A 12,758-nucleotide genomic window follows, 5' to 3' on the forward strand; every position below is an offset into this window, starting at 1 on the left:
ATGACAGAAAATATCTCAGCCAATTAAAGTAAGCAGTTTCCAAGGAGGCAGAAACCCATTTTTAATGTTTATATATCAAGGAAATTATATAGGACTTATGATGATAACTAAGCAAAGTTGTATTTTTATACTGCTTAGAGGAAACCTAAGGTGAATTCCAGTACTGTTTGGTGAAAACCTTTTTGGGGGGCTGTCAAGTGCCTCACTTTTAGTTCTATACTGAGTGAACACAATAATGAATTTCCTCCAGCAACTAATAAATATCTTTTTACAATTCTTAACAGAAAGTAACTAATCAGGTAGCTTCTCTATTTTAAATGTCTCTGCAGACTGTAGTCAGCTTTTAACTTCTGGACCAGCTACATTGCCAGATCAGTTGATGGCCATAAGTCAGCCAGGCCAACCACAAAATGAGGGCCAGCCACCTGTGACGACACTTCTTTCTCAGCAAATGCCAGAGAATTCTCCACTGGCAACCTCTATAAACGCCAACCAGAACATTGAAAAGATGGATTTGCTTGTTTCATTGCAAAACCAAGGGAACAACTTGACTGGTTCCTTTTAACTGGATGTGTAAGTATTGCATTTTGGTTTCTTATTGAAAAGCATCAGTAAATTTTATTATTCTTAACAGATTTGAGTTAGGTAATAACACTGTTTAGACTCTGATCTTTTAAAGTGTGGCTTTCTCACACGATGGTACTTTTCTACTCTGAATGATAATTTATAGTCATATTGTTAATACTGGGCATGCCTTCTGGCTCTAAGCTTCTTTGCCTTGGAATGACAGAATGTCTGATGAATGTACTATATATTGGATATAATTATATCTCATTTCTCCCTGCCTCAAGAAGTAAATGTTGAGTCAGAAAAGTCTGTGGAAGTATAAATATGATAAAGTAACATTTATAATACTGTAATATACTTTGGGATCATTCAGGGTGACAGGAACTTTATTAATGCTTTCTCTCCCTAGTGAGTTATATTAAACTTTTTTTTTTTAGAATTCCATGAAGAAAATCCTGATTCCAAGATGTCCTGAGATCTTGTGATTTCATGAGGATTTATTGAACTGTTACTTTAAAAACAAAACAAAATATGAAAAACTGTGATTGAGTAAATGGATAGATTTTACTCTGACTGCAAAAGAGCACACCTATCCTGCCTGTTGCAGTGATTAGCCACCATTGTTAACATCTTCATATTTTATGTTCCTAATAACAGTGATGACTGAGAATCTATTTGAGTTTCCAGCTGACAGGATTAATTGTTGCTATTTTCCTAGGCACTGTTTCTCTAAAAGTTCAGTTTAAATTCAAAAGCTGGACTGCTCAGTTATTATTGCTATTAAGAAATAATTCATATTATCATGTTTACTTTTGTTCTTCACTGTTTTCTTTCCTACATTGTTCTAGTCAAGTTAGCCTTTTGAAAAACGAAAGTTCAAATAGTAACTAAGGCTGTGATTTTTCAACATAAAAAGCACAGCTATTGGCCAAAGTGAAGGAAATCTTTTTTCAGTTTTTATGGATAAACTGAAGGGGGTAGCATTTTGACAAGTAAGCTGTATTAAGAGCTCTACACAGATAAGAGGCCTCTTTGTTTATCACAAAGGCAGACAACACACTTATAAACTGGGAACAGCTGGAATGCTATTGATTTTATTTTTTAGAGAGTTGTTAATTCTCTGTATTTCTGTTAAGGGGTTTAGCCATAACTGTGCATAGAAAAATAATCATCTTGCTCTATAAAAAATGAGGGGGATAATATATGGCAAATTATGTTCTGATGTTCTCCTACAATAGTTTAAACTGACAGTAATTTGAGTCTGTTTTCTTCTTAACCCAATCTTGGGCCAATGTTCCCTTTTTATATTCATCTATATTATTCTTCCCTTCCTTTTCACTTTATTTTAGACAACTGGTAATATACTACTAGCTTTGTGACCCTGTAGCCACTTAAATAAAAAGGCCACTTTGATCTGGGGTAACCCAGTAACTCCTGCAGCACAAGTGGGAACAGAGGGGTGGGGCACCCTTTCAGGAATGAGGGGAGCTGATTCCTGAGAAACAAGAAGCAATGCATTTTTTTTCCGTGAACGGTGCTGTTCTGAAGTCTTCAGATTTTTCCCTCTAATAAGAAAGTATAAATTTTAAGTTAAAAAAAGGCAAAGTAAAATTTCTTGAAACATCACTTCTCTCTAAGCTGCAGTGAGTGTAATTCACTTGTCACCTCAGTGCTTTACAGTTTGAAGTGGTCACTTATCTGATGGTTCCCACAAGCCTTAGGCTTTACAGGGTCATATCATTGACTTAAAATGAAGAATTAACTTGTGTTACATCTATAGAGAGCAAAATAACACACTCCAGAACTTGCAGTTGTAGCATTAGTTACACAGTTTTGGGTGTTCTTGCCACCCATGGGATGCCTGCTTCTCACTACAACCTGTTGTCTGGACACATGCTTATGTCTTCTTTTCCTTTCGGCATGTAGAAAGCTGTTAATACAGTTTAAGGCCAAATTGTGTGTGGCTTCTATATGTAGATAAGATGTTTTGGTATTCTTGTCCGTTTCATTTATTTTTTAAGTGTACAAAAAATAGCCTGTTAATTGTTTGTTGAAGGCTACTTTTCTGTTTGTTCTTTTACTTTTGTTTTTCTATCCTATGTATTTAGTTGAACTTTGTGGAATTGTGGTGTTGGTTTTGTTTATACAGCCAGATTTTTCCCCCTTTTCGTGATGGTCTTCCTTGATTCTTTGTGTTCTTCTAATTTGTTTTTTCTTCTTGTTCTCATATATTCTTCCCTCCACCCCCAGCCCTTTCTTTCTTTCTCTCTCTGATTGAGAGGCATTGAATTACGTTTTCAGTAGTACAGGCTTCTTGCCGATATGAAGGGAACTTTTCAGAAAGAGACCTACTCTGGGTCATTTAATTTTGAATACAGTTTTCAATCGTTCAAGTTTTGGATGGTTTATATCTAATGTGTGTTTCATTTTTTTGGAAAGCTATATTTTGTATTTAGGAAATGGTATACTATTTTGCTATTTGTACTGAGTGAGTACATTGGCATAAATATAGAAATTTATATATATACATATATATAAACTATTCTTTTTTTGCCACACGTTTTTGTGGTAAATTTGTGAGTTTGTCTGATGTTCTACCACAACGTGGCGTCTGATAACAGTGAGGGGGGGTTTGTTATGTCTTTATGAGTATTTAAGCATCTTTTGAAACAAATGACCTGTTCATCTGTGGCCATTCCATCAGGCAGTTCCTTGATGTTATTAGTGGGCTAAAGGCAGCTTACTGTGTGTTTGCTGGATCTTTCACTCAGCAAAATGTTAGAGTAAGGAAACCCATCTAGGCAGTTGTGTCAAATGGTGTTTCACAAGAATGAGCCATTCAGTCTTTGCTCACTATATATTTAATATTTTATTATTGTTGTTATTATTAATTGGCTTTCTGTATTCTATGCCTTTTATTTATAAAGACACTAAAAAAAAAACCATGTTTGTAATTTTAATAATGTTTTCCCCATCTTGTAATATCCAGAGCTACTTTATAAATTCTCTGAACCAAAAGCATTTTTCTCAGTATCTCTCTTCTCTCCCAACCCCTATCAGGAGAAATTACCCAGTATAGTTCAGGTTATGAGAAGGACCAGCCACACAATCCAGTGCTTCAGTTTTAAAATGCAAAACTGTAACTACAGAGGGTCAAAACTAATGTCAGAAAGCTTGCCCAGCAGCTATAAAAATAAGAAGTAGAAATAAAATGCTGAAGTTTATTTCTGAGTTTTCTGAATTTTTTTCTCAGAGATTCTACAGAAGACTCAGGAAGTCTATTTGTTGACCAAGTTCCAATTAGAATGTTTGTTAGCGCTGCTCCACGGATGAAGCGGGGGCAAGAAGACTGGCTTGTGTGCTGGCTTCTGTTCTGTTATGTAGCAAGAGGTTTATCGTTTTTTAAATGCTGATTGCCAATGCCAAGTCACCAGGGACCAATTTTCTGTTTTATAATATCTAAGTTTAGAACAGAACATACACCTGAACTGTAGTGGTTTGATTGGATGGAGGCAGAAAACCCAATTTTTATTTTCAAAAATTTTGTGGTTATTTATACAAGGGCTGTGCTATGCTACTATATTCTTATTAAATAATGATCGATTTTGTTTTTTTAACATTGTTAAATGCTCCTTACCCCTAAAGGTCAATGTTAAGTACAGCATTCTGAATACACCATTTGGTTACAAAAAGTATTTATCTTCTTATTGAAGAGTTAGCTCAATGGTCAGTGGTTGATACTTGTGCTGATAATGTGGTTTTCCAGATTGCTGTTACAAGTTATAGGTACATATAGCAGAGAATCTGTGAGCCAGCAAAGGCCTTGGAAACAACAATTTATTAAATTTATATATGGCAGAATGACGTAAATAAACTATGAACCACATTTTATTCCTTCATATCATTACCTTCAATTGTTCTTGCTTTTTGCAGTTCACATTAATGCTTGGAGCTTATCTCTGTGTCTGTGTGAGTGTGTGTGTATGTGTGTTTTATTCCTTATTGTCATTCCATTATATATCCACACCAACATGGGAGAAGATAATTATAAGTCATATTTTGCTTCTGAGCTTTATCATGTTACCTTTGTAATTAGAGTATCATGTTGTTCTTTAGCCAATACAAATCTGTTTTCACCAATCTCCCTAGAACAGGATTTTTGTTTTGTTTTGTTTTTCTAGAACAGGTTTTGAAAGGGCTTAGTTTATTATAGAAGCAGTATTAATGAGGGACCAGCCTTCTGTCCTTCCTTCCTTCTTTTGTAATATTGTATATGGTGTAGTTGGGAATTTCAGTGTAGTGCATTTGTTGCCCATCAGAACCTCAGTTAATCTGCCTAGGAAAAATAGTGTCAAAGAAAATGAGAAAGAAGTTATGTCTGAATCCCTCTAGAACTAAGAACTACGATACTAAGTCCTTTTGACCATTTAAGCTGTTGTAGACACATGTTTTGGAAGAGTGATATCTGTTTAGACATATCAACAGTTAAAGACCAGAATTAAATGCTTTAATAATGAAAATCTCTAATTCAACATGGTTTGTAAATATATTCTCTAGGAGTAATTTGAGAACTTTTCATCTTTCTGGTGAAAATTTCTGTCCTAATCTTTGTTTCCTAGTTGATTTTTCTTCTAATTAACTGAAAATTATATGAGATCTATTAGCTTTACTCTGCTTCATGATCACAGGCTTCCTCCCTAACCGAGACAGCCGTGTTATATCTGCATGCCTTTGGCTATATGGTGGGCCTTAATGAAAGAGAAACTGTAGAGTTCAGCAGCTTTATTAAAAAAATAACCCAGAGTATCCACCCTAGTAAGTGGGCGAGTAGAATCTTATAACATGTTAAAAAGGGGTTTTCTTCTCTGCTTCTGTGTGTCACTAGAGCTAAACATGGAGATAATATTCATAATGTAGTAAATATCAAAACAGTACCTATAGTATCATTTGTGAATTGTCCAGTGATCTAATTACTTCATAAGTCCCCATTTATTTTCATGCCATTCTAGACTCATTTATTAATAAAATTGTTTTTACTCAACTTTCTCTTTCAGGAAAAAATTTTAATTTAGTATTTTATATCTAGATTAAATGCTTATGGAAAAGTGCCTTTTTACCATGATAGTGCCCCTTTCTTGTAATTTCAGTTTTTACTATTGCCAAAAACACATAAATTATTTTATTAGGTCCCAACTTTCAATTTTTCCATTTAGTCATTCTTTTCTCCATTTCTCGATCACCATAGAAAACTTTATGTTTCTAACTCCCTTTGGCATAAGAATAAGAGAAAAGATGCATTACTAGAATTGTTCCTTTGAGGGAGAGTAAGTAAAAGATCACAGAATTAGTAGTTTAGGGTTTATATAAATTAACTGAATTTGTCTTCATCTCAACCAACCAACAATAGTCTTATCTGAATGCTAATGAAAATTTTACTACCTGTGGGACTTCATGCACACAAATGTGTTTAGTTAAATTTCAGGAAAGAAGTGTTTAAATTATCTTCTATGATCTTAATTAGATGGTGAAAATAAATCTCTAATGCATAGTTTAGGAAAACCCTGGTAATGTCAGTTTTTCTAACTGGACAGGGCCAAGTAATTCATTATAGTGCCCTTCTTGCCCATCTGAACTTCAGCAATCTGCCTATGAAAAATTGTATCAAAGGAAATGAAAAAGTTATGTCTAAATCCCTCCAGAACTAAGTTATCTTAGTTAATAGTTCTTTTAACCAGATACAGTTGAATTGAGTGTCCCTCTGGTATTTGTTAATTTTGCCTATGTTCCAGCTTCTTACCACAGTGATGTGGCCTGAAGAAAGGGCCATGAGCAACAGGTCAGGATAGTAGGAGCTTTGAGATAGAGCTGCTTTCCCCACGTGAGTATTTCCATGACTGGTAGCAGCACTGAAGACTGCAAACCTTTATGCAATACTCTCAATACCCCATTGATATTATGCACTTTAATCATTCCAAAGAAGCAAGAATGCTGTATAGTGATGATTCCTTCTTAATGAATAATCCTAACTATTTAGAATATTTACATCCCTTTTTATTTTCAATAGCCAGCTTGGTATAAGTGTTATGAGAATATTTTCTAAAAGGACTGTATAGTAGGACTTAAGGCTTCAATGTAATTGACTATAAGGGGAAATGATTACACTTCAGCAAATCATTTTAGAAGCATTAAAATATTTAGTTCACCTTGCTAATCTGTATGTTAGAGAGTTAATTAAAACCAGCCCTCTTCCTATATATTTTGTGTCATGTACATAAGAATATTATAGTATATAGTTTTCTACATATATAGGATCTATAAACCAGTGGTTCTTAAAGCATAGTCCTCAGCTCACCAGCCAACATCAGTATCACCTGGAAACTATTTAGAAATGCAAATTTGGGGGCCCTAGCCTAGACATACTGAATCAGAAACTCTGCAGTGGGGCCCAGCAATCTGTTTTAACAGCCCCTCCAGGTGATTCTGATGCATGCTAAAGTGTGAGAACCTCTGGTGTAAACTATATACAGTAAGGTCTAGAAAGTTTTTTATCACTCATACAGACACAGTTATACATTGTTCTTTACGTAAATTCAGCTTAACCTGGTTATCCATAATCATTTATTGGCAATGATAATTTATTCTCAGTGCTGCCTATAGAAGTATAGTATATTTTATGTACATATACAGTTAGTCTAGTTATTGATAATTCAGTAAACTTAGTTTGGCATTTTCCTACCACTTACTAAAAAGTTTACATTGCATGACTGATTTAAATATATAGGTGCAATGTTTTATATTTCTTTTAATTATCATGACATTTAAGTAGCTACCATAATTGACGGGTGCTAAAGTCTCCTGTTTACCCATAAAATGGGTATGTTGTGGGCAGTGATAATACAAGCTCTCTTTTCATTGCCTCTTCCTTTACCAGCAGACCACCGTTTTGGTCTGGCTAGACCAACTCTCAGAACAAAATTATTTATCATTCCTTGTATTTACATTTGTATCTGAGATATTAAACAAGATGGCTGGCCAGGTCAACAAAGCACCTTATTTAATTTCTTTTTTTAATACTTAAAACTTCTTTAAAAGTAGCTTGCTTTGTATGAGAACTGATGCAGTAGAGATATAGCTATGCTTGGAACTTATTCTTCAGACAGGAGTTACTTACTAAAATAAGTATCAAACAAGACAATGCATCATATAATTTGGGCATTTCTCCCTTCTCAATTGTATGCATCATGGTAAATATAAACTAACCACAACAGAAGTAGATTTATTTATGCATTTTAATCTTCCTGTGTAATACAATACCTCCATAATTGTTCTCATCTTCCTCCCACTGTTTACTCATTACCGATTAAATAACTCATGAAAGAAAAATGAACATTTCAAAATAAAAATCATTGTATACTCACTTTATAAAAATTGCCACTACTGTCTTTACTTAAGACTAGCGGTGGAATGTAAGTGGCTTACTCTACAAACTTTGGTGCTGGCAAATACACAGGCAAACTGTTGGGAGATGTTCTAGCTACATTCCTCCTTTCTTGTTCCCTTTCCCCTCTTCCCCACTGTATGGCATAATATATTTCTGTACCCAAAGCATTCTACCACAATTCTATTCGACTCCAACTTGTAATATTTCCTTTAAAAGCCCCGTGTTTACCCATATCATCCCTGCTTTTTTTTTCGCAGAAGTAATTTGAGATAGTTTGTAAGGATTGCTTATTAATATTATTTTAGCTAATGAACCTCAGGACAACATACATACACACACACAGCCACACACACACCATCTCAGATGTTTGAGAGTGAGTTTGGAATCAGAATAATGTGCCCAAGAAAGAACTGTCCTGCACTGAAGTGTTTATGGATCCAGTAGCTAAAAACTGATTCCAATGGCATTGAACTGAGTTCTTTTGATCTAATGAATGTATCTGCTCACCTTGTTCCCTTCCTTCTAATTGATAAGCTCCAAATAGTTCCTGCTCCTTTTCACAGCTTTTACTGAGTTTCGTTCACTTCTTTTACTTAGTCTTTTAATACATATACTACAAATATTTCATTAACCTATTCTCAAGTGGTTTAGCTACCATTCTGCCATTGAAATTTTTTAATTTAATTTTGTTTGCTTGAGCACACTGATCAACCACTGAACTGCCTTCTTCCATTGTCCTGCAATGACATGAGGGTTACATTTTTGTGCATAAGGCTTTCCTAGTTGGGATTTCAGAGCACTGACACCAGATGTTTTCAGTTTGTTCTCTGGGGGAATTTCATTTGCATCTATGTTTTTAGCTATCTGTGATAACTTGTTAAATATTAAAAAGATATTTTGCTTCTATTGGAACATTTGTATACTCGCAACTATATTTCTGTAAACAGCTGCAGTCAAAAATAAAACAATGAAAGTTTTCATTTTGCGGTGGGTAACTGTCTTTTTTCTCTCAAACTTTGTGGATAAATTTGTATACATGAATGTCACTTCTGAGCAGCATAAGTATGTGGCTGAAATTATAAGACCATTAGGAAAAGTTATGAAATATAGGAATATTTTTGAGTAGTAACTTTATGCCTACCATTTTGCCAGGCAGACTACAGAGTCACTTAGCGTGACAGAATTTTGTTTGTTTTGCTTAGTTTAAATGTTTCATGTTTAGTAAGACAGTACATACACATAGTAGCAAATCATGCAGCATGGTGGTGCTTTTGATGAAGACCAGGCCTCCCCAGCCCTCAGTCCCACATTGCAAGGCAATCTCTTCCTGTTCTGGCAGTTATTGCCACGTATATAAATTTATTTTTACCAGAATATGTGGTACAAAAAACATATCACTAGTGGTAGTCAAAACATGTGCATTAGAAAAAGATATGATGTGTCCACTTACTGGACTGTGGGGAAATAGGAGTCAAATGAAACATAAATATTAAATAATTACTAATACAGATGATACATGGATATGATGAGTATGACATAGAAATAACTGAAGCTTGAGAAGCACTGCTTTAGCCACTATGCTTATGCCTTCTTATCAAAGATGGTGTCTGTTGATTCTATGAAAGTGACTGAATTTTTATCATATCCAAATGTATACATCTAAATGAATTGTCACTTTAGGAGGCCACATATATATTTCAACAATGCTGCCATTGTTCTAAGTATGTTTAAAAGTTGTCTTTTGGCATGTGTTGACTTCAACAGGGCTGGAAAGGAGTAATAACCCAACGCAATTTAGTAAGTATAAACATCAAAAAGACTTTGGTCTAAAAAACAGCATATGTGGGCAAAAGACTGATCTGAAGATGAGACTGTAAGTGGCTGTCAGAAAAGCTGATGCAGTCCTGGGTTACGCAATTTAAGTTACAGTGTCCAGGACAAGGGAGGTAGTTGTCCTGCTTTGCTCCAAGCTAGTAAGAGCACTGTCATCTTGTAAGGAGAAAACAAATTCTCAGCAGCCATTTAATCAGGCCTGTAACACAACTGTAACCTCATTTATCCCTGCTTAGGACACAACAGGGACTCCAGAAGTATAAAAGCAACTGCAGTTTCTCAAGAGCAACACTTCATGATCTTGCTCTCACACAGAGGTATTGATTGCTGCTCTTGTGCTCTATTTCATGGTGCCATCGTCCCTGATTCTAAGGAGGCAATATAATACAGGATTTAAAAGCATAAACTCTTGAGTTTTCCTGCTTGGGGGAGTTCTGGCTCCCCCACCCACTATTTAACCTCTCCATTCCTCAACGTCCTTATCTATAGAGTGGAAACAAACATAGAACCCTCCTCTTAAGGTTGTTGCGAGAATTAAGTAAATTAACCCATGCAAAATTACTTAGTTCCTGGCACACAGGAAGTGCCTAATAAGAGTTACTTTGTATTAGCATTACTAGTCCTGATACTAGTCTGCTCTTCTGTCTCTTGTGCACTGGATGCCATATCTTTTTGCTTTTTCAAAGACATGTTCCTTTAATAGGTCCTCTTTCTCCAGCATCAAAAATCTTTTCACTATGAGAGTTGTTCCCACTGGCTTATATATTGCTACAATGTAATTTATCTCTTAAAAAATCAGATAAATAACTTTCTCTGACCACACATTCCCCTACACACTATTTCCACTTTCTCTCCCTCCATTCTGTCTTGAATCCATTCCATTCAGGCTTTCATCACACCACTCTACTGAAATAGCTCGTGTCAAAATCACTAATAACCTCCCGTGGGAATATCCAAAAGTCAGTTCTCAAGCCTGTCTTACTTGCTTAACAGTATCAACACACTGGATCCCTCCCTCCTCGAAACACTTTCTTCACTTGGCTTTTGGGACACTGCACTCGGCTCTCCTGCTTCACTGGCCACTCTTTCATTCTCATCTCCTTGACCTCCTAACACTGGAGAGCCCTAGAAGTCAATCATCAGCTGTCTTCTCTGCTTTACTCAATTCCTAAGCCATCTCTTATTGATCTCAACTCCTAAGAAGATTCCCAAATGTGCATCTCCAGCCAAAACTTCTCCCTTAACTCCAGGTTCCTGTTATCCAACTGCCTGACAGCTTAACTATGCTTTCTTAATAGGCTCAAACATAACATGTCTGCGGTCAGATTTTGACTCCACCCTTCCCACCACACACTCCACCAGATTCTTCCTTACCTTAGCAAATAGAATCTCCATTCTTCCAATTGCTTAAGCCAAAATACCTCTGAGGTTTTTTATCTGACCTAGGTCCAATCCATCATCAAATCCTGTTACTCTATCTTTGAAATATACTCAGAATCCCACCACTTCTCAACATATCTATTGCTGCCCCAAAGCATTTGTTCCCTAGATTGTCACAAGTTTCCCAACGATTCTCCCTGCTTCCATCATTGTCCTTTATACTTGATTTCTCACATACCAGCCAGAGTTAAACATGTCAGATTGGTACACCTCTGTTCAGAACCCTCCAGTGACTTCCCAGCTTACATTCTTACAGTGTTTATAAGGTTCTTTGTGATCTGATTCCAGCTGTACCTCTGACCTATCTGCCTCTTTCTTTCTCTGCTTTAGTCACAGAAACTTCCTTTCTCTTCCTCAAACATACTAAACATGCTCCTTCCACAGCGGTTTGCACTCATCACTCCTGCCTGCACGGCTCTTCCTTCAGATATCTACATGTCTCACTCTCTATCGGGTCTTGGCTCAAAAGTAGCGTTACTGGAGAGGTCTTTCTTGACCACCCTGTGTCAAACCAAACTCCTGTAGCCCTCTGTTTTTTCCCTCCTAGCATTTATCACCCCCTGACATTTGTTCATCTGTTATTCACTAGAATTACAAACTCCATAAGGGCAGGCACTGTTTGTTCCTTACTGTATTCCCAGTGCCTAGAAGAGTGGCCCATTGATTGGATAATTCAGATAAATCAAAATAAATACTGCCCCTTGGCATTTCTTCACTGCATTGTTTTTATTGATTTCTACACTACTCTCTTTCCTGCCTTTCTGTAAATGTCTTTTAAATTCCCTGAGAGGATCCTAATAGGTCGTTCCATTACCATTCAGTATGAAGCGGCCCTGTTGGGCAAGCTCTCAAGCCAAGTCACCTTATAGGCTTCTGGCCTTAATTTATTACTGAATCCTCTGATCCTAATCTTCCCTAGTAGATGCCACTTTTGCCTGAATGCTTCCATCACTAGCTTCGCTGATGCCACAAGTGTGGGTCTTTTTTGCAGAAATGGATTTTAGTTGATTTGGAACTTTTAGAAATTTACTCAAAATTGTAGTGAGGATGAAGGCAACAGAAAATATTTTCTGATGGAAGCACCCAGCCATCTGCCACTGTGGATACTGTAGAGCGAAGAAACACCCAGTGCCATTTGACATCTGGCAAATGAGGTTCTTCGGCCTGCATGTCCGCAGGTAGGTGCAATGCTGTTCCCAGTTCAGGGAACCTTGCTTGCATCATTTCTCGTTTCCTCCCTGTGCACACAAGAGGGCAGTCTTTCATCATACTTGATGAATTATACCAGCAGTGGGTAGAGGAGCACTTCAACAAATTAAATGGGAAGTTAGATCAGTCTGCAAAAATTGTTGACCAAAGTTAATAAAACTCTAAGCTTACAATTTTATCCCAAAAGTCGTGGAACCAAAACACATCCTTAAAAGTTGTCAGTGTAGCAATGATACAGAAAAAATCCTTTCCAGATGGTTATATAGGT

The 12,758-nt window shown here is 36.3% G+C and overlaps 1 protein-coding gene across 10 annotated transcripts in view; it reads left to right on the forward strand.

The window, feature by feature from the left end:
- Positions 1–8,988, forward strand: part of NFAT5 (nuclear factor of activated T cells 5) — a 123,228-nt gene extending 114,240 nt beyond the window's left edge. For all 10 annotated transcript variants that reach the window (XM_046682979.1, XM_046682980.1, XM_046682981.1 and 7 more), the window contains 2 exons: positions 330–573; positions 1,005–8,988. In XM_046682979.1, the coding sequence (XP_046538935.1) occupies positions 330–565 (236 nt within the window). In that variant the 3' untranslated portion in view covers positions 566–573; positions 1,005–8,988. The remainder of the gene's footprint in view (positions 1–329; positions 574–1,004) is intronic.
- Positions 8,989–12,758: the final 3,770 nt, after the last annotated feature.

This window comes from Equus quagga, chromosome 13 (genome assembly GCF_021613505.1).
Source record: "Equus quagga isolate Etosha38 chromosome 13, UCLA_HA_Equagga_1.0, whole genome shotgun sequence".
Lineage (NCBI taxonomy): Eukaryota > Metazoa > Chordata > Mammalia > Perissodactyla > Equidae > Equus > Equus quagga.